This window comes from Balaenoptera borealis, assembly GCF_965194805.1.
Source record: "Balaenoptera borealis genome assembly, chromosome: 10".
Lineage (NCBI taxonomy): Eukaryota > Metazoa > Chordata > Mammalia > Artiodactyla > Balaenopteridae > Balaenoptera > Balaenoptera borealis.
Genome location: NC_138874.1, coordinates 66,271,305 through 66,293,568, shown reverse-complemented (window position 1 = coordinate 66,293,568; position 22,264 = coordinate 66,271,305). Strand labels below are relative to the sequence as shown.

Sequence of the window (22,264 nt, the reverse complement as noted above, 5' to 3'; positions counted from 1 at the left end):
CTTCCTAAGATGGTTATTGAAAAAACTGTGGGAAGGGGTACATAATTTTGTTCCTTTACTTTTCACTAATGTATATTTTCCCTTGATTTTAAGAAAGAATATATCATCTCTCTTTTGATGACTTCTGTTTCTGATCCCTGAACTAGGTGCTGGGAAGTTTTACTCCCTTGACTGGTCTGGAGGTTATAACTCTAGGCCCAGCTCTCTCTCTCTCCCCCTGGGGACACAGGAAATGAGGTCAGTTCATCTCTTTGAGTTACAAATGCTTCATTTGTAAAGGATGGTATGGGGCTAGGTGCTTCTAAGGCACTGCCAGGTCTAGTTCTGCAGCTTCTGAGTCAAGTGTTCCCATAGTATCATGTTGCTTCACTGGATTGGGTGTTTCACATCTTGTTAAATGACTGTAAAGTGAAACCCTACCCCATGAATGTGTAATGAGCTTAAGGGAGTGCCAGAAACAGCCAATTTATTTGTTAAATACTGCAAAGAATTTCAAGTAGTCAACCTGGGCTCCAAGATAAGATAAAGATAAATTTGCCTGATATGGTAAGCAAAGTAGGAAATTTTCCCTCCTAAGGATTATAGTGGACCAGGGTTGCCTGTGTCCTTCCATGCAGTAGAAATAAATGCCTGAAGTGGGCACTGGTGATAGAACTCCCGTGCTAGGCTGTCAGAATCTCCTAGTGGACACATCTTACATCTTGACCTTGGACTCCGGACTTTCTCATCACTCTTGACATTTGGGAAAGATCACTTTCTGTTGTGGGGGACCACCCCAGACATTACACGGTATTTGTCAGCACCCTCTGCTCATAGACACCTGTACACTTCCCTCCCAAGTTGTAACACCCAAAGTGTTTCTAGACTTTGCCAAATGTTCTGTGGGGCAACACTGCCCCCTGTTGAGAACCACTGAGTTACAGAGATGTGGGTTTAGTTCTTAGCTATTCACTAGCTAGCTGCCTGACAGAACTTTCTCAAGCTTTGTTTGAGTCCTAGATTCCTCTTCTGCACATCGTGGGTGTAAACTATGTAGTTGTTGTTAGGACTAAATAAGGCTATGTATTTATATTATTTAGCATGATGCTATGCCTGTACCCAGTACATGTTATTTGCTGTTATTATTATCGTTATTTTATTTATCATTTTTTGTTGTTATCATTAACATTGGTATTTCCTCGTAGCTCTTGTCTGAAGAAAAAAACTATAGACCTACAAAAGAAAAATGCGGGCTTCCCTGGTGGCTCAGTGGTTAAGAATCTGCCTGCCAATGCAGGGGACACAGGTTCGAGCCCTGGTCCTGGAAGATCCCACATGCCGTGGAGCAACTAAGCCCGTGTGCCACAACTACTGAGCCTGTGCTCTAGAGCTCGTGAGCCACAACTACTGAGCCCACGTGCCATAACTACTGAAGCCTGCGTGCCTAGAGCCTGTGCTCTGCAACAAGAGAAGCCACTGCAATGAGAAGCCCGTGCACCACAACGAAGAGTAGCCCTGCTCACTGCAACCAGAGAAAGCCCACGCACAGCAATGAAGACCCAACGCAGCCAAAAATAAAAATAAAAAATAAATAAAAATTTTAAAAAAAGAAAAAAAAAAGCTTTTCCAAATTTTCTTTAATACATTTGCATTTGAATATGCATGCAGATATTTCTTAGTCAGTCACATGACAAATTACTGCTTTCCCTAAGACTACTTGCTACTTGACCAACTGCTCAGATGTCCTATATGCTTCCTGTATATCTTAAGCATAGCACTGTAGGAAAGCAAATGTTCTTAAACATTTCAATTTCTTTTTAAGGGATTATTGATATGTATTCTCTATTACTATTTTCTCCCATAACATATGGCATGAAAACCTGCTGTTAAATTGTTATTTGCTTCTTATAATAAAACTATGAGCAAGGGCATCAGCATATAATTCACCACAGTGGAAATATGACTAGAAATATATGAACAGAGATTATACTACCCTCTCAAACAGTGAAATTTAGTTAAAGGATACAATTTTCTCCTATTAAATTAGCAAAAGAAATGCTGACAAAGGTATAACAAAGCTGGTAGGGACCATATTGCTTTCTTGCACTGAAATTGATATGTGCCTTTGGGAAAGCAACTTGTTCATTTTAGACTAGTCTTGTAAAGCGATCTGCTCAGGAGTCTCCTGAGCCCAGTCGCCAATGTGTAGAATGCTATGGCTGGCATGCATAGGTCTCCTCAATGCACCTTGCGCTCTTTCTTCAGGGTCCTTAAATGCCTTCCTCTCACATCTATTCTCTGCCTGAACTCCCAGTTTTTGTGTAGCCTTTCAGACTGTTGATCCCTTGAAATGTGCTATCCTAATGAAACAGGAGGGAAGGGGGCAGGGCACAACCTTTAAAAGAATGACATAGCCATAGGACATGACAAAAACTGGTTAGAATGAACTAGGTCCAGGATGGCGGAAGATTCGACTTCCAGTAGACCTTGAGCCTCATTATATGCTCATTGTAATATATTATCATGCTAAATGACACACCCACAGGTGCCATGACAGTTCAGAGGCTAAGCATAAAAGGCCCAAAAGTGGGCCTGGAAATCCCCACCCCTTCCCCCAAATAGTTGGAATAATCCTCCCATTCATTAGCCTATGAAATTACCCAGCCCATAAAAACTAGTCACACCATATTTTGGGGCCTCTCACTTTTTGAAATGGCCTACACGCTGTCTGTGGTATGTGTTTCTCCCAAGGCTGTTCTTGCCTTTTGAGATGACCGCATTCTATCTATGGAAGGTGTCTATCTCTCTAAATAAATCCACTTCTTACCTATCACTTTGTCTCTCACTGAATTCTTTCTGTGACAAGACATAAAGAACCTGAGCTTCATTAAGTCCTGAGACCAGGTGTGTGATCTCAGTTAAAAGACTGTGGGTTCAGGGGGTCTGGGCAAGATGGTGGAAGAGTAAGACGCAGAGATCACCTTCCTCCCCACAGATACATCAGAAATACATCTACACGTGGAACTGCTCCTACAGAACACCCACTGAATGCTGGCAGAAGACGTCAGACCTCGCAAAAGGCAAGAAACTCCCCCACGTACCTGGGTAGGGCAAAAGAAAAAAGAAATAACAGAGACAAAAGAATAGGGATGGGACCTGCACCAGTGGGAGGGAGCTGTGAAGGAGGAAAGGTTTCCACACACTAGGAAGCCCCTTCACGGGCAGAGACTGCAGGTGGCAGAGGGGGGAAGCTTCGGAGCCACGGAAGAGAGCGCAGCAACAGGGGTGCGGAGGGCAAAGCGGAGAGATTCCCACACAGAGGATCGGTGCCGACCAGCACTCATCAGCCTGGGAGGCTTATCTGCTCAGCCGCGGGGCGGGCGGGGGCTGGGAGCTGAGGCTCGGGCTTCGGTCAGATCGCAGGGAGAGGACTGGTGTTGGTGGCGGGAACACAGCCTGAAGGGGGCTAGTGCACCACAGCTAGCTGGGAGGGAGTCCGGGAAAAGGTCTGGAACTGCCAAAGAGGCAAGAGACTTTTTCTTGCCTCTTTGTTTCCTGGTGCGCAAGGAGAGGGGATTCAGAGCACCGCCTAAACAAGCTCCAGAGACGGGCGCGAGCTGCAGCTATCAGCGCGGACCCCAGAGACGGGCATGAGACGCTAAGGCTGCCGCTGCCGCCACCAAGAAGCCTGTGTGCAAGCACAGTTCACTATCCACACCGCCCCTCCCGGGAGCCTGTGCAGCCCGCCACGGCCAGGGTCCTGAGATCCAGGGACAACTTCCCCAGGAGAACGCTTGGCGCACCTCAGGCTGGTGCAACGTCACACTGGCCTCTGCCGCCGCAGGCTCGCCCAGAATCCGTACCCCTCCCTCCCCCCGGCCTGAGTGAGCCAGAGCTCCCGAATCAGCTGCTCCTTTAACCCCATCCTGTGTGAGCAAAGAACAGATGCCCTCAGGCGACCTACACACAGAGGCGGGTCCAAATCCAAAGCTGAACCCCGGGAGCTGTACGAACAAAGAAGAGAAAAGGAAATGTCTCCCAGCAGCCTCAGGAGCAGCGGATTAAAGCTCCACAAACAACTTGATGTACCTGCATCTGTTGAATACCTGAATAGACAACGAATCATCCCAAATTGAGGAGGTGGACTTTGGGAGCAGGATATATTATTTTTTTCCCTTTTCCTCTTTTTGTGAGTGTATATGTGTATGCTTCTGTGTGAGATTTTGTCTGTATAGCTTTGTTTTCACCATTTGTCCTAGGGTTCAGTCCGTCTGTTTTATTTTTTACTTTTACTTAAAAAATTTTTTTTCTTAATAATTTTCATCTTATTTTTTATTATAATACCTTTATTTTATTTTATCTTACTTTATTTTATTTTATTTTATCCTCTTTCTTTCTTTCTTTCTTTCTTTCTATTTTTTTTCCCTTTTATTCTGAGCCGTGTGGATGAAAGGCTCTTGGTGCTCCAGCCAGGCATCAGGGCTGTGCCTCTGAGGTGGGAGAGCCAAATTCAGGACACTGGTCCACAAGAGACCTCCCAGCTCCACGTAATACCAAACTATGAAAACCTCTCAGAGATCTCCATCTCAACACCAAGAGCCAGCTACACTCAACGACCAGCAAGCTACAGTGCTGGACACCCTGTGCCAAACAACTAGCAAGACAGGAACACAGCCCCATCCATTAGCAGAGAGGTTGCCTAAAATCATAATAAGGCCACAGACACCCCAAAACACACCACAAGATGTGGACGTGCCCACCAGAAAGACAAGATCCAGCCTCATCCACCAGAACACAGGCACTAGTCCCCTCCACCAGGAAGCCTACACAACCCACTGAACCAACCTTAGCCACTGGGGACAGATACCAAAAACAACAGGAATTACGAACCTGCAGCCTGTGAAAAGGAGACCCCAAACACAGTAAGATAAGCAAAATGAGAAGACAGAAAAACACACAGAAGATGAAGGAGCAAGGTAAAAACACACCAGACCTAAAAAATGAAGAGGAAATAGGCAGTCTACCTGAAAAAGAATTCAGGATAATGATAGTAAAAATGATCCAAAATCTTGGAAATAGAATAGACAAATGCAAGAAACGTTTAACAAGGATGTAGAAGAACTAAAGAGGAACCAAGCAACGATGAAAAACACAATAAATGAAATTAAAAATACTCTAGAAGGGATCAATAGCAGAATAACTGAGGCAGAAGAATGGGTAAGTGACCTGGAAGATAAAATAGTGAAAATAACTACTGCAGAGCAGAATAAACAAAAAAGAATAAAAAGAACTAAGGACAGTCTCAGAGACCTCTGGGACAACATTAAACGCACGTACATTCGAATTATAGGGGTCCCAGAAGAAGAAGAGAAAAAGAAAGGGACTGAGAAAATATTTGAAGAGATTATAGTTGAAAACTTCCCTAATGTGGGAAAGAAAATAGTTAATCAAGTCCTGGAAGCACAGAGTCCCATACAGGATAAATCCAAGGAGAAACACGCCAAGACACATATTAATCAAACTATCAAAAATTAAATATAAAGAAAACATATTAAAAGCAGCAAGGGAAAAACAACAAATAACACACGAGGGAATCCCTATAAGGTTAACAGCTGATCTTTCAGCAGAAACTCTGCAAGCCACAAGGGACTGGCAGGATATACTTAAAGTGATGAAGGAGAAAAACCTACAACCAAGATTACTTTACCCAGCAAGGATCTCATTCAGATTTGATGGAGAAATTAAAACCTTTACAGACAAGCAAAAGCTGAGAGAGTTCAGCACCACCAAACCAGCTTTACAACAAATGTTAAAGGAATTTCTCTAGGCAAGAAACACAAGAGAAGGAAAACACCTACAATAACAAACCCAAAACATTTAGGAAAATGGGAATAGAAACATACATATTAATAATTACCTTAAATGTAAATGGATTAAATGCTCCCACCAAAAGACACAGGCTGGCTGAGTGGATACAAAAACAAGACCTGTATATATGCTGTCTACAAGAGACCCACTTCAGACCTAGGGACACATACAGACTGAAAGTAAGGGGATGGAAAAAGATATTCCATGCAAATGGAAATCAAAAGAAAGCTGCAGTAGCAATTCTCATATCAGACAAAATAGACTTTAAAATAAAGACTATTACAAGAGACAAAGAAGGACACTACATAATGATCAAGGGATTGATCCAAGAAGAAGATATAACAATTGTAAATATTTAGACACCCAACATAGGAGCACCTCAATACATAAGGCAAACACTAACAGCCATAAAAGGGGAAATCGACAGTAACACAATCATAGTAGGGGACTTTATCACCCCACTTTCACCAATGGACAGATCATCCAAAATAAAAATAAATAAGGAAACACAAGCTTTAAATGATACATTAAACAAGATGGACTTAATTGATATTTATAGGTCATTCCACTCAAAAACAACAGAATACACATTTTTCTCAAGTGCTCATGGAACATTCTCCAGGATAGATCATATCCTGGGTCACAAATCAAGCCTTGGTAAATTTAAGAAAATTGAAATCATATCAAGTATCTTTTCCGACCACAACGCTATGAGACTAGATATCAATTACAGGAAAAGATCTGTAAAAAATACAAACACATGGAGGCTACACAATATACTACTTAATAACGAAGTGATCACTGAAGAAATCAAAGGGGAAATCAAAAAATACCTAGAAACAAATGACAATGGAGACAGGATGACCCAAAACCTATGGGATGCAGTAAAAGCAGTTCTAAAAGGGAAGTTTATAGCAATACAAGCCTACCTCAAGAAACAGGAAACATCTCGAATAAACAACCTAACCTTGCACCTAAAGCAATTAGAGAAAGAAGAACAAAAAAAACCACAAAGATAGCAGAAGGAGAGAAATCATAAAGATCAGATCAGAAATAAATGAAAAAGAAATGAAGGAAACAAGAGCAAAGATCAATAAAACTAAAAGCTGGTTCTTTGAGAAGATGAACAAAATTGATAAACCATTAGGCAGACTCATCAAGAAAAAAAAGGAGAAGACTCAAATCAATAGAATTAGAAATGAAAAAGGAGAAGTAACCACTGACACTGCAGAAATACAAAGGATCATGAGAGATTACTACAAGCAACTCTATGCCAATAGAATGGACAACCTGGAAGAAATGGACAAATTCTTAGAAATGCACAACCTGCTGAGACTGAACCAGGAAGAAATAGAAAATATGAGCAGACTAATCACAAGCACTGAAATTGAAACTGTGATTAAAAATCTTCCAACAAACAAAAGCCCAGGACCAGATGGCTTCACAGGCGAATTCTATCAAACATTTAGAGAAGAGCTAACACCTATCCTTCTCAAACTCTTCCAAAATATTGCAGAGGGAGGAACACTCCCAAACTCATTCTATGGGGCCACCATCACCCTGATACCAAAACCAGACAAAGATGTCAAAAAGAAAGAAACTTACAGGCCAACATCACTGATGAACATAGATGCAAAAATCCTCAACAAAATACTAGCAAACAGAATCCAACAGCACATTAAAAGGATCATACACCACGATCAAGTGGGGTTTATCCCAGGAATGCAAGGATTCTTCAATATACGCAAATCAATCAACGTGATACACCATATTAACAAAATTAAGGAGAAAAACCATATGATCATCTCAATAGATACAGAGGAAGCTTTCAACAAAATTCAACACCCATTTATGATAAAAGCCCTGCAGAAAGTAGGCATAGAGGGAACTTTGCTCAACATAATAAAGGCCATATATGACAAACCCACAGCCAACATTGTCCTCAATGGTGAAAAACTGAAACCATTTCCACTAAGATCAGGAACAAGACAAGGTTGCCCACTCTCACCACTATTATTCAACATAGTTTTGGAAGTGTTAGCCACAGCAATCAGAGAAGAAAAAGAAATAAAAGGAATCCAAATAGGAAAAGAAGAAGTAAAGCTGTCACTGTTTGCAGATGACATGATACTATACATAGAGAATCTTAAAGATGCTACCAGAAAACTCCTAGAGCTAATCAATGAATCTGGTAAAGTAGCAGGATACAAAATTAATGCACAGAAATCTCTTGCATTCCTATACACTAATGACGAAAAATCTGAAAGTGAAATTAAGAAAACACTCCCGTTTACCATTGTAACAAAAAGAATAAAATATCTAGGAATAAACCTACCTAGGGATACAAAAGACCTGTATGCAGAAAATTATAAGACACTGATGAAAGAAATTAAAGATGATACAAATAGATGGAGAGATATACCATGTTCTTGGATTGGAAGAATCAACATTGTGAAAATGACTATACTACCCAAAGCAATCTACAGACTCAATGCAATCTCTATCAAACTACCACTGGCATTTTTCACAAAACTAGAACAAAAAATTTCACAATTTGTATGGAAACACAAAAGACCCCAAATAGCCAAAGCAATCTTGAGAACGAAAAATGGAGCTGGAGGAATCAGGCTCCCTGACTTCCGACTATACTACAAAGCTACAGTAATCAAGACAGTTTGGTACTGGCACAAAAACAGAAACATAGATCAATGGAAAAGGATAGAAAGCCCAGAGATAAACCCATGCACATACTGTCACCTTATCTTTGATAAAGGAAGCAAGCATATACAGTGGAGAAAAGACAGCCTCTTCAATAAGTGGTGCTGGGAAAACTGGGCAGGTACATGTAAAAGTATGAAATTAGAACACTCCCTAACACCATACACAAAAATAATGTGTAAATGTAAATGCCAGACACTAAATGTAAGGCCAGACACTATCAAACTCTTAGAGGAAAACATAGGCAGAACACTCCATGACATAAATTACAGCAAGATCCTTTTTGACCTAGCTCCTAGAGAAATGGAAATAAAAACAAAAATAAACAAATGGGACCTAATGAAACTTTAAAGCTTTTGCACAGCAAAGGAAACCATAAACAAGACCAAAAGACAACCCTCAGAATGGGAGAAAATATTTGCAAATGAAGCAACTGACAAAGGATTAATCTCCAAAATTTACAAGCAGCTCATGCAGGTCAATAACAAAAAACAAACAACCCAATCCAAAAAATGGGCAGAAGACCTAAATAGACATTTCTCCAAAGAAGATATACAGATGGCCAACAGACACAGGAAAGAATGCTCAACATCATTAATCATTAGAGAAATGCAAATCAAAACTACAATGAGATATCATCTCACACCGGTCAGAATGGCCATCATCAAAAAATCTAGAAACAATAAATGTTGGAGAGGGTGTGGAGAAAAGGGAACACTCTTGCACTGTTGGTGGGAATGTAAATTGATACAGCCACTATGGAGAACAGTATGGAGGTTCCTTAAAAAACTACAAATAGAACTACCATACGAACCAGCAATCCCACTACTGGGCATATACCCTGAGTAGACCATAATTCAAAAAAGAGTCATGTACCAAAATGTTTATTGCAGCTCTATTTACAATAGCCAGGACATGGAAGCAACCTGAGTGTCCATCATCGGATGAATGGATAAAGAAGATGTGGCACATATATACAATGGAATATTACTCAGCCATAAAAAGAAACGAAATGGAGTTATTTGTAGTGAGGTGGATGGAGTTAGAGTCTGTCATACAGAGTGAAGTAAGTCAGAAAGAGAAAAACAAATACAGTATGCTAACACATATATATGGAATCTAAGGAAAAAAAAAAAAGGTCATGAAGAACCTAGTGGCAAGATGGGAATAAAGACACAGACCTACTAGAGAATGGACTTGAGGATATGGGGAGGGGGAAGGGTAAGATGTGACAAAGAGAGAGAGTGGCATGGACATATATACACTACCAAACATAAAATAGATAGCTAGTGGGAAGCAACCGCATAGCACAGGGAGATCAGATCTGTGCTTTGTGACCACCTAGAGGTGTGGGATAGGGAGGGCGGGAGGGAGGGAGATTCAACAGGGAAGAGAACTGGGGACATATGTATAACGGATTCACTTTGTTATAAAGCAGAAACTAACACACCATTGTAAAGCAATTATACTCCAATAAAGATGTTAAAAAAAAAAAAAAAGACTGTGTGTTCAAGTGCCAATCTGGGTTTAGGCTGGGTTCGAGTCCCAGCACGTGGGTTCAACTCTCAATCTGAGTTGCACAGTTTCACTAACTGACCACACCACAGCTCAGAGATAAAATGTCATATGTATTCTCTCTTTATCCAAAAATAGAATGAATATAAAAAGACAGTTTCCTATCTTGGGCTCTGGGGGAATGATCCAGTTGAACCTCTGCTGCCCTGTGCCAACATACAAAATGTTGGGGAGGGGTGGGCTGAGGAAGAGGGAAGAGGGAGAGAAAAAGAAAAGAAAACTATAAGACCCAAAGGTCTTTCAAGTGTTGCAACCCTACAGTTGATAATTTCTTTCTTGTTGTCCTAATCCTAATAATTCCAATTAAATGAGGGGTGGGGGAAACACATGAGTGAAGAGTTTAATTTTAATAATTAAACAATAGAAAAGAACATGAGTGTCTACTGGGAGGGGAAGGAGAAGTAAATTGTGAGGTGACCACTCTGTGGGCCATTATGCTGTCTCCCAAATGAATGTGTGGCGATCATAAAGCATAGAGAAAATGCTATTGATCATATGCTCGGTGAGAAAGAATACAAAACTGTGTGTACGTTCTGGCTGCAACCCTATAAAATGCATAGGGACCGACAGACTCTCTTCTTGATCAAAGTTTAGACAGGCTCCTCTAAAGCCTTTTTTCGATTAGGCCTCAACTTTGGCCTTTAAAAACTGCAGATCCTCTGCCTAAATATTTCATCCACTCACCCTCACGCTGAAAGACCTAAGTAAACTCTAACATAGTTCTAACAGCTCACAATGCTATACCCCTAGCCACCCCCCCCTTAAAATGCTTGCCAAAAACCACCAAAAACAAACAAACCAACAAAGGCCCCTCAAGGCCTCCAAAAGAATTTGCCATTCATTTTAGCCAATGACTGAGGATAGTCCCCAGACCTCTCTTTCTCAGAGCATTTACTAAAAAGGGTTTAGGATTGTTAACCTTCCTTTGTCCCTTTGAGATGTGTTATGTATCTCCTACAACTGGGGAAAGTCTTTTTCATGGACTTGAAAGACAATTTATTTGAAATGTAATCATTAGGAAGGATAGGGACTCAGTCTCCCAGTCTCTGTAGAAGGACAGTGAGATAGGAAGGAAGGGGGCAAGGCACAGCCTTTAAAAGAATGACACAACTATTAAGAACAGGACACAACATAAACCAGTTAGAACCAACTAGGTCCAAGACGGTGGAAGATTCGACTTCCACTAGACCTTGAGCCTCACTATATGCTCACTGTAATGCATTAGCATCTAAATGACACACCTAGAGGCACCATGACACTTCCGGAGGCCAACCATAAAAGGCCAAAAAGTGGGCAGTGGCCCAATTCTTGGAAATATCTGCCCCTTCCCAAAATTGTTGGAATAATCCTCCCACTCATTTGCCCATAAAAACAAACCACCCCATATTTCAGGGCCACCTTTTGCCTTCTGAGATGGCCCACACTTTGTCTACGAGTGTGTATTCTCTCTAAATAAACCTGCTTTCACTTTACTGTGGCTAGCTCTTGAATTCTTTCCAACACAAAGCCAAGGACCCTCACTTGGCGGCCCGTCCCAGGGACTCACCCGAGACCTGGGGCATGACCATCCTCTTGCACCCTATTTTTCCTGCAACAACAGGATCCTAAGTTCAATAATGGCCAGCTAACAGACAAAGCTGGCCTAATCGCATTTCTATGACCAACTCTTTGTAATTTCACCTCCCTGACTCTGTCAAGCCCCCACTGTTTCCCCTCCCTACTCCCTCCTTCTCCTTTTAAAACTCCCAGTCACCTCTGTAAGAATGGAAGTTGGGTTCAGTTCAAACTAGATTCTCTTCCGTAATGCAACAGTATATTACTGATCAAAAGTCTGTCCTTACTACTTTAACTAGACTCTGGCTCTATCTTTGACAGGTTCAGTTGCAAAGAAGCCCTCCATCACTGCATTTGTTTTTACAGTGATGGGATAATACTCATTAGAAATCATTAGCAAAAGCATTCACCCTGTTTCTGAAAAGAACAATCCCTACACACAGTCATGATTACAAGTTTAACAAAACTTTGCTGGGAAGCAATTCTGATTTATGAATTCTGCATTAAATATCTAAGTACATCTGTCACGCATAGCATAATGGCGACTTTTGGGGTAATGATTTCCTAAAATCACAAATGATGTTTAAATTCCCAGTGATTCAAGCATTTGGAGGGGAGTCAATGCGTCCTGGGTGATTGCGTATTATACTCAAATACTAGGTTTATATCATGGCCTTTGTGCTTTCGTTTTGTGTCTCAGAATCTGGAAGTGCAGTCTGGTGGGGGACAAAGAATTGCTACCCTGATAGGAATCTTCCAGTATGTCTTAGATGGAATTTGTGAAATGGAGCAGGACCCTGTGGGGCCCTGCCGGATACAAATCCTTTCTGTGTCCTCATTTCTTGTTTGTAGGAAATAGGCTTCATTCAGCTTCCTTGACCCTCCCTTAGTTCCAAAGAGCAGATTCAAATAGTTACTAATCAGGGAAGGGAGGGAATGCAGAAACAAAGAGGAACAGTCAAGAAACAATAGTGCTGCATGGGGCAGGGGCCTGGTTCCTTCTCATGAAATATTCATAACGATATCTTTGAGTTCTTCTGCAGGAACTAAGGCCCCTACCTAGAGGATGGCAACTTCAGGCTGAACACCAGATTCCTGGACTACCACCCTGTTACCTCACCACAAACCAATCAGAAGAAAGTCTGCACACAGTGGAAGATTACGAAGACACTGATTCCACCCCCCACCCCACCTTCCCCGCCAATGATTTGGTTCTCTCTTAAAAACTTTCATGGAGCAAAATCTTGGGAGTTACACTTGTCTCTGGAGTATTGGCTTTCTTTCGAGCTGCAAGCAGCAGAACCTGTTCAGGAACATTTGCTTGTCTTTAATTTAGTGTTTTGTAATATATCTCAGAAATTTTTAAAACCACTTTAGAAAGAATGTAGGATTCAAAGAGCTTGCATTTATTTAACTTCAAGTTCTGGTATCTGTTTAAGGCCTGGTGTTAGGAAGTCCCAACTCTGGGACCACAACTCTTCCCTCCCATGTTTCTGACCTTTGATTTCTCTCACACCCCTTAACTCAGAGTTGCCTGAACACAGCATGTATTCTTAGGATTCCATGGGTTTATTCTTTCTCTTTGTTCTAGTCTTGTGTCCTCTGCTCTTTGACTCTCTGATGAACCTTTCATATTCTTCAAAATCCTGTTCAAGCCTGGATTTTTGGCTGCCTCCACTTCTGCCCCCACTACCTCCCTTTGGTCTCTTCTCCAGTCTCTGCTGCAATATCAACCATCTCATCCTACAAGCCTCCTCTGGGTGTCTGTATTTTTTTACTCTATCAGTTTCCTACAGTAGGGAACATTGTACCCCTAGTGCCCAGCGCAATTTCTGACAAGTAAGGATTCAGTAAGAGATTATGGAACAAACAACTGAAGCTCTTTTTGCTTCCAGAGATTAATTATATTACTGATTGTAATCAAGAGCTGAGATTTAATTTTTCTTTCTTTTATCCAGTACTTGTGTGCACACATGAAAATGCAACATGATTGAAGGAAAAATCTACTACTGAAAAACATATGCAAGTCTGATCACAGGCTCCCCATCCCCTCTGGACTGGACGCACTGAGATGGGCTGTGGGAAGAGATGTATAGACATGTAACTTACGTTTTGCAGCTGGACATGATTCTTCACCAAGTTCTCCGACTTTGCCATTGTGCTGGATGCTTTGAGACTGTAGTTTTTACCGTTATGTGGCTCTTTCAGTTGCTCTTGAACTTGTTTAGCTTGTTTCCTGCAGGTTTAAATAAATCCATGTATAAATAGTTACATAAATTTATTCTCTTCACATTTTTTGAGGTTCATTCATTCCCAACATCTATATCTGTCATATGCTAAAGCTAGATAAACTCACTTAACAAAGAGAATCCTCCCTTCATCTTCAACCCCACCAAGAAATACTGGCATTATCTGTTATCATCCAGGATTCACACCCAGTGGCACTCCAAAGGTAGACAGAAATGTAATTCCTTGTCCTGTCCCTATTGGATGCAAGAGGTCCCTATCCCCGAGTGCTCAACTGAAAAGAATTAGGAATGCTCTGAAGAGGTGACAAGTGGAAAATTTTGAAGCTTGGACCTAGCAACCACATATAACATACTTGCAAAGTTACATTTATATTTGTCCAATTCAAATAAGTGTGGCTTGACTGCATAGCTTGCACATATACCATAACAGGGGTATATTTTCTTTTTTACAGTTTAGAAACAGTTCATTTATTTTTACCATCAGCCCTGAATGTAGATTTTTGTTAGAACTTTTGTAGATAATAAAAATTGTTAACTCTTAAAGAGCACCTACTATGTGCCAAGCATCATTTTAAGTGTTTTACATGTCTCAACTCACTTATTCTTCACGATAATTCTGTGTGACGAGGCATTAATCCTATACTCATTTAACAGATGAGAAAACCGAGGCACAGAGAAGTTAAATAATTTGCCCAAAGTCACATAGCTAGTAAGTGGTAGAGCTGGATTTGAACCCAGCGAGTCTGGCTGTGTACTTTGCACTTTGAGCCACCGCTCACGACTGTCAAACCACTTGCCCATGGTCATGCAGCTTCTTGATGGGAAGGCTGAGATTATTCTCAGGTTTTGGACTCCAAGTAAAATATTTCTGCAGATGTGGAGTGACTGTTGTTCTGACCATTCAGTGGCTATATCAGAAGGATGTGACAAATTACTGCCTTATTAGCTGCTCTCTCCCAAGAGCTCTACAGCAATTATCTATCAGCAGAAGACTCAGTACCTATAAAACGAACAAACAAACAAGCAAACAAACTTTGCAGAATCATCCCCCCTAGACTTTTTTGCCTCTTCTCCAAGGTCCGTGCCTAGGAGAGAGCCTTTGGTGGAGGCTGTGCACTATCTCTTGCAGTGAGCTTTTCCAGGTAGTGACAGCACTCTATACACCATGGGCTCGAGTATCAAAGTGACTGAGATTTGAACTCCGGCTCTGCCACCCACCAGCTTTGCTTTGATTCTCCAAATCAAAATGATTGATTTCCAAAACTTCTCTGAGCCTCAGCTTCCTCATCTGTCAATGGAGTTTGGAAAAGCTCTCTTCCATAAATATTGTGGAAACTAAATGTGAGAACACATGCTTAGTTGTATGGGCAGATGCTGCGAGGAATTAGAACACTGGCTCCAAGATAAAAGAAGAGATCTTGTTAATTGCCTCTCTCACAAGCAATTCACAGTATTTGCTACAGGATTTGGAGGCTTGGAGCATCATTATCTCCTTTGAATTTACAATACCGGTGTGATGTAGCTCTGTTTAAATATTTCTTTTATCTTATCAATTATTTGGGGGGCTTTTATCTCGGTTGCTTTAATGCACTTGTAATAATCTATCTACTTCCTAACAGCTAATCTGTAGCCTATTGTTAGAAACAAATCTATCATATCAGCATTTTAAGAAGCACATGATAGCCACAAAATCCTATCAGGGATTCACTGACAAAGCAAACTGGACATGAGGAAGTTCTACTGAGTGAATCATCATGAAGTAGTAAAAGGGGGCTTGGCACAGAGTCAGGACCCAATTAATTTCCTAAGAATTAAATAGTAGAAATACTAATGATCTTTTCAGTAATTCCATAATTCGGTGTCTGGGAAATGTAAAATTCTAAAGGAATTTTCCTCATAAAAATTTCTGACTGCATTTCCTAAATCCTTTTTATAATTTGCTTTCCTTTACTCTCTTCTTGCTCCCGTACTGACTCACTAATATTCCAGAATAAATGGGCTTTCTTTTCTGAACCTGCCTCCTTCCCCATCATCCCTCTGATTTCCCAAGCACACACATTTTTTGCTCTTTCCTCCTCCCCTCAGCAAATGGGAACAAAGGAAGTGAGAAGCGTCTGCCTGCAATACCATTAGCTCTCTCATGAGAGCAGTTGCTCTGGGGAAGACAAGATACGGGCATTTCACACTGGAACCTACTAGCTTAACAGTGTCGGTGTGATTCTCTAGTTCAGTGAGTTTTAAGTTGCTCTGGCTCAATTCATCAGAAAGAAATGAGGTGTAAAGTGGTGGAATATCAGGCATCACCAGTCCATTGGGAGACGTTTTTTGTAATGTTGCAGGGTGGCTTCCTGGGGAAGCAGACACTGAGATGGAGATAGCATGCAGGATTTTTATTAGGGAGGGCTCTTTGGATCAACGTCTGTGGAAATGAAGGGAAGGAAGCAGGACTGGACAGAGGGAGAAGTTGGAATGTGATACAGTCTCAGTGAAGATCTCCACAAATTCCACGGGGAGCTCTGAAACTGGCATGGCCTTGCACCCCATGCTGGGGCAAAGGTCTAGGCCTTCAAAGCTTCACATTGACCTGTCATTGGATGCTGGCTATCTCGGGTCAGGTAACTCTTATAACTGTGTAGCAGCTGGGGGACGAAGACCTCCACAGCTGAAGAGAATCATAGCATCATATCAGAACATCCATTGCCTGTCCTTAAGGGCCTTGCTTTGTGATCTAAAATCTCTTACTTCAGAGGGTGAAAACCTATAGTCAGGGCAAGTTATGAGCACATCTGCTTTCTACTGGTAGCACCAGTTCTCCTTTTTCCTCCTGTGCTTTCCCGGTTGTGATAGTTATTTGTCCCTGGAACAAATCATTTTTCTCCTGGAACATCTCTTCTCCTATTCTGATTCCATTTTTAGAGTTGAATCATGTCTTGCATTTCCAAAGTCTACTAAGGACTCCCAGCTTTACACTTCTTAGCCCATATGAGTTAAAAGTAAGAAAACCTAGAAGAATTTTTAGTTGCCATGTGAGCCGTATCAGTCAGATTTGAAAGGCTCAATTAAGAGTTTGATTAACTACTTATAGGAACATATGGGCTTATTGGGAGTGAGGAGAAAAGAATTTCTTTCAGTGTGCCCTTCAAACCCCTTGTTGGGGTTCAATTAACTCAGTCAGAAAATCCCCTAAATTCAAGAAGGTGCTCCTCACTTCTACCTCTTCATGTTACCTACGTTCAAACTTTCATCAGCTAACAATGTACTGTAATATTCCATCGGGTGAGGTCATGACATACCACAGGTGACAAGAGAATGGAGAAAGGACCAGAGTAGTAGGATCTGAAGGATTATGGGAAGGAAAACATACGTAAGCAAGAGAATGCAAGCTTTTGGGTAAGTCCTGACTCTCTCTGGGCAGTGTATAGTCTAGTACATTGGATCTATCTGTACTATTTTCATGGTAATTCTGAAAATCTAAACCTATTCTGAAATAGTGTATTAAAAAATAGTCACTAATTCTGGATTCATACCCGAGTTTCCATTATTTTTTAAAATCATTAATCACTGTTCTTTTTAAAGATCAACATATACAACATGAAGACAGGTATCATAGACTGTATTTGGAAATTGGTCCATTTTTAGAAGAGCAAATGGGTAGAAAAATACAGGTCCAATGAAAAGCAATTACATGTTGGCTTGGATTTCCGATAAGCTGTAGGAACAGGATCTGTGTCAACTTCTCAAGGCCTGCATATGTTCCAAGAAACCAAGGAATTTAATATTTTTATCTGCATTTCTTATTTTAAGTGCAGCTTATGTCATTTACATAAATAAAATACCTCCACCAAAGTTATGTGGAGTAAATATATACGTATATACACATACATACTTATATACATATATATGTATATTTTTAATTCTACCTTATTAGCCCCCAAAAAGCAGTGCTTTTGGCAGAAGGTTTGGTTTCTTGGCAAGGTAAGTGTAGGGCATATTCTAGACGTGCATACTAAATGGTGAAGCAAAGTAGATTTTACAGTATTCATACTTCACATTTGGCTAAAACCTTGATGGGTATCAGGTCAAAACACTATAAAAGGAAATTGTTTGGGTTTTTTTCCATGAAAGGCTAGATACTAGTTGATAATGTTTAGGTCTATAGCAGTGACCTCTCTTTTCAGAAGAGTTAACCCCTTAGTGACAGGCAAATGTTGAGCCTTTAATTCTGGCTGGCAATCAAAAGTGCAAAGAACACAGAGTATTCATGATCACAGAGAGGAATGATCGCTATGTGCATCAAAGATAAACCACACACACATACATGCATGCACACACTGTACACATTCACCACAGGCTACAAAAGATTGAGAGTTACTTATGGAAGTCTGATGGACACAATTTGCACAAAATCCCTCTGCCTGAAGCTCAGACTGAGTACTGAGCTCAGTACTTTAAAGAAAGACAAAGTACTTCCTCTGAGAAGTAACCTTTTAACACTGAGAGAAATGGTCTTACTTGCTTTTGAAGTAGAATGCTGCACAGAACATGCCCACGATGACAATTCCAAAGATGATACATGAAATTGACAGCACTTGCCTCTGATAAACTTCTTCACTCTCTGTGAATTTGAAAAAGAGAATTAGAGCGGATGTTAGCACGGCACAGCAGAGACAATCTCCGTCCTCGTACTTTTGAACTGGTAGGAGCCTTTCAAAGCAAAGTTTTTTTGTTCCTGTCGTGAATAGGAAAACATGAGGATGTTATTATGATTCAGTTTCTTTGCAATGGTCTATAGGACAGCTGCTTTTATTTTTTTTGTATGTGCATGGCTAAATGAGAACTCATACACAGATATCACCATTATGAATCTTATTATCAAAAGACATTTCATGACTTGAGAACATACTGGGAACATACATTTTAAAAATTATGGTGGGGCTCAAAATAATCTGCTATCAGAACTTTCCTATGCCAGTGATGACTTCCAATTTATGCGATACTGATGACACTGCATTTTCTGATTTGGTCCCTGGCTGTCAGTCTCCCATTCATCCACCCATTACTATGATTGGCATCATTAATGAAAGAGAACTTCAATATACATGTGAATATTTACTCATTCCTCAATACCAATGATCTGGCACAGTAACCTCAACCTCTACTACCAAGGTCATATCTTAGAGCATCTTATACTGCAAAAAATGACAAGAATCCAAAAACAAGCATTTCACTTTTCAGACACTGACATTTACACTTCTAGCTCGTTTTCTGAAATATGTCTACTGAAACAGTTCTTCCATCTCATCAAGACCTTTTTATCCATAGATCTCAGAACTTTCTTTCTGTTAATTATCCTCCTCTTGTCTTCATTTCTCTTTATACGGCACAGAGACTATAGTCTTTCCCTTTCTTTTCTTCCTTCCTTTTTCTCTCTCTCTCCCTTCCTTCCTTCCTCCCTCCCTCCCGTCCTTTCTTTCTTTCATTCTTCCTCTCTCCCCCTCCCGTTTTCCTTCCCTTCCCTTCTTTTCATTCTCCCTCCCTCCGTCCCTCCTTCCCTCTCTCTCTCCTTTCCTTCTTTCCTGAGATCATGCACTATATCCTCTCTTCAGATACGACTGTACATTTTAAAGTTTTTTCCTGCAGCAGTGTATTGGGAAACAATGTATTAGAAGAACTATCCTCTCTTCTCTCCCCTCTTAGGCTTTATTTCCATTTTCAATGTCTTTATTCAGACTGGAGTATCAAAAAACAGAAAGTAAACCTAAGAGAAATACCACCTTATCCACATTTCTGAGTAAATGAAGAGGGGCAATCGTGTGGCCCTGGCAAGCCTTGGTTGACATTTTAAATTTTGAAAGGTTCAAATTAAAGAGATAAAAAAACGTGTCATTGAGACCTCATTTGGGCATATTGTCCTCTTAAAGAATGTCATCCTTTCCATCCACATTTGTAAGCTCATTAAATCTTCCAACTGAATTTGGAAACAAGTAAGTAGATGTACCAACTTATAAAGAATTCCATTTCACTTAATTGCTGGGAGTTGATGACTCTAATGGAATAAGCATGATTTACATATAACAATCTACTCCACCCTGCTTCTGCCAATAAAAAGAACTACGAAAATGGTGGATAATAATACCTATTAATACAAAAGAAATAAGACTGTATCCATTAAACAATGATCTCCGCATAACATCTATTGGGTGTTTATGTTAGGTTTTAAAGCTAGTCAAATATAGCCTGGGGAAATGCATAAAATCATTTCTGAGTTCAAAATCAAGAGTGAAATCAAAACTCCAAAGACTGCAAGTGGATTTATAGACCCAGGTGTAGTTACAATGATGGTACTCTCAATGCCTTTGATTCAGAGTGCTACACAAGAACCAGCACAACGAGGAGCAGGAAGCAAGGGGTTGGGAGTCTGGTAATTTTGGATCTGACTTTAATTTTAGCCACCTTTAATATGAGTAACCAAAGGTATACTACTTTACCTTTATAAATCTCAATTTTCTGTCTAAATAAAGGCAATGATATGAAATGCTGACTGTAATAAATGTTATAACAGGGAGGTATATAATCCTACAAAATAATATAATATGCAAAATTGATCTATTCACAGAGACCAGAGATTGTAAGTATAAAATAGGATCCAACTAGGCAAGAAGAATGGGGATGGGCAAAGTGATCCAGGAAGAGAAGACAGCTTGTGCAAAGGCCCTGTGGTAGGAGATAAAATGGCATGTTCAGGAATCTGGAAGTTATTTACCCTACCCCAGGGCCTTTGCACAAGTTATTTTCTATACTCTCCCAGCTTAGCGGAGCAACACGGAAACAACAGGAACATGGTATACAATGAACATGTCTTTACAATAGCAAGAAGGTACTGAAAATTTGAAAGAAGAGGAGTGTGATGTGATAATATTTACATTTATTTTTCCTGCAATTTACAGAAAAGATTAGAAGGGATAAAGTAAGTGCTGAGTCCTGTTAGAAGGCCATTATATCAGCGTAGACATGATTGATGTTTCTATGATAATAGTAACAACCATGGTGGGCAGTAAACAGAAGTGAAAAGCAGTTAGGTTTTTTAAAATAAATTTATTTATTTATTTATTTTTGGCTGCATTGGGTCTTCATTGCTGTGCATGGGCTTTCTTTAGTTGCTGTGAGTGGGGACTACTCTTTGTTGCGGTGCGCGGCCTTCTCATTGTGGTGGCTTCTCTTGTTACGGAGCACGGGCTCTAGGAGCACAAGCTTCAGTAATTGTGGCTCGCGGGCTCTACAGCGCATGCTCAGTAGTTGTAGCGCACGGGTTTAGTTGCTCCGCGGCATGTGGGATCTTCCTGGACCAGGGCTCGAACCTGTGTCCCCTGCATTGGCAGGCAGATTCTTAACCACTGCGCCACTAGGGAAGCTCAGTAGTTAGGCTGAAAATACTTAAGGGACTAGACGATCATGCTGTTAACTAAGATGGAGCTTATTGGAGGGGGATCAGACTTGAAAGGAAAGAGCAAATTCAGCTTTCGAGTTGGTGAGTTTTAAAAGCCTATAAGATAGCCAAGTGGCAGTGTAAAGTAGACATTTACACATATAGATCTGGGTTAAGAGGAGGATACAGGGTTCCGGATAAAAATATTTGGGGTTATGCATGTACTGAAACCAAGTGTGTTGATAAGACAGCCCCAGGAGAAAATATAGAGTAATAAGAGAACCTTAGGCATTCTATTCTAAGATAGAGCTTTGAGAGACTCCAACATTTCTTGGAAGGGTAGACAAGGATCCTGCAGAGGAGATTAAAAAAAAAAAAAAAAAAAGGAGCAGCCAACCAGGCAAGAAAAAATAAATAAATAAAAGGAAAATAAAACAAACAACAATAATAAAACCTGATAGTGCCATGGAAGAAAAGATACAGGTTTTTTTTTTTCTAGAAAAATAGGCTACTGAATGCTTCTAAGAGGCCAAATAAAACAAAGTCCTTTAATTTAGTGATGTAGAGGTTGCTGGAGAACCTGCATGAGCAAGTTAAGGGAACCATGAAGGCAGCCCCCGCGGCTCCCTGGGTCCTCTGTCATGTGTATCCCACGTACTGCAAGGCAAACGCACTTTCTCCAAACCTACCCTGTCTTCTACCACTTAGGCTGGGTTTAGGATCTAGAATTCCAGCCTAACTCCTGAAAGCAGAGAATGCCTTACTTGTCATGAGGCAACCATGAACTTCACTGTACAGAAGTTGTGAGGATTGAGTGAGTTAGAATGTACAGAGTATTTCAGTGCCTAACTTGGAGTAATCATTAAGTATTAGTCTGAACCAATATAAAATTGCC

The 22,264-nt window shown here is 40.6% G+C and overlaps 1 protein-coding gene across 10 annotated transcripts in view; it reads right to left on the bottom strand.

Annotated features, from left to right (window-relative positions):
- Nucleotides 1–22,264, bottom strand: part of NRG3 (neuregulin 3) — a 1,093,570-nt gene that overhangs the window by 27,584 nt on the left and 1,043,722 nt on the right. For all 10 annotated transcript variants that reach the window (XM_082406739.1, XM_082406741.1, XM_082406742.1 and 7 more), the window contains 2 exons: nt 18,456–18,558; nt 13,804–13,930 (listed from right to left, as the gene is read on the bottom strand). In XM_082406739.1, the coding sequence (XP_082262865.1) occupies nt 13,804–13,930; nt 18,456–18,558 (230 nt within the window). The remainder of the gene's footprint in view (nt 1–13,803; nt 13,931–18,455; nt 18,559–22,264) is intronic.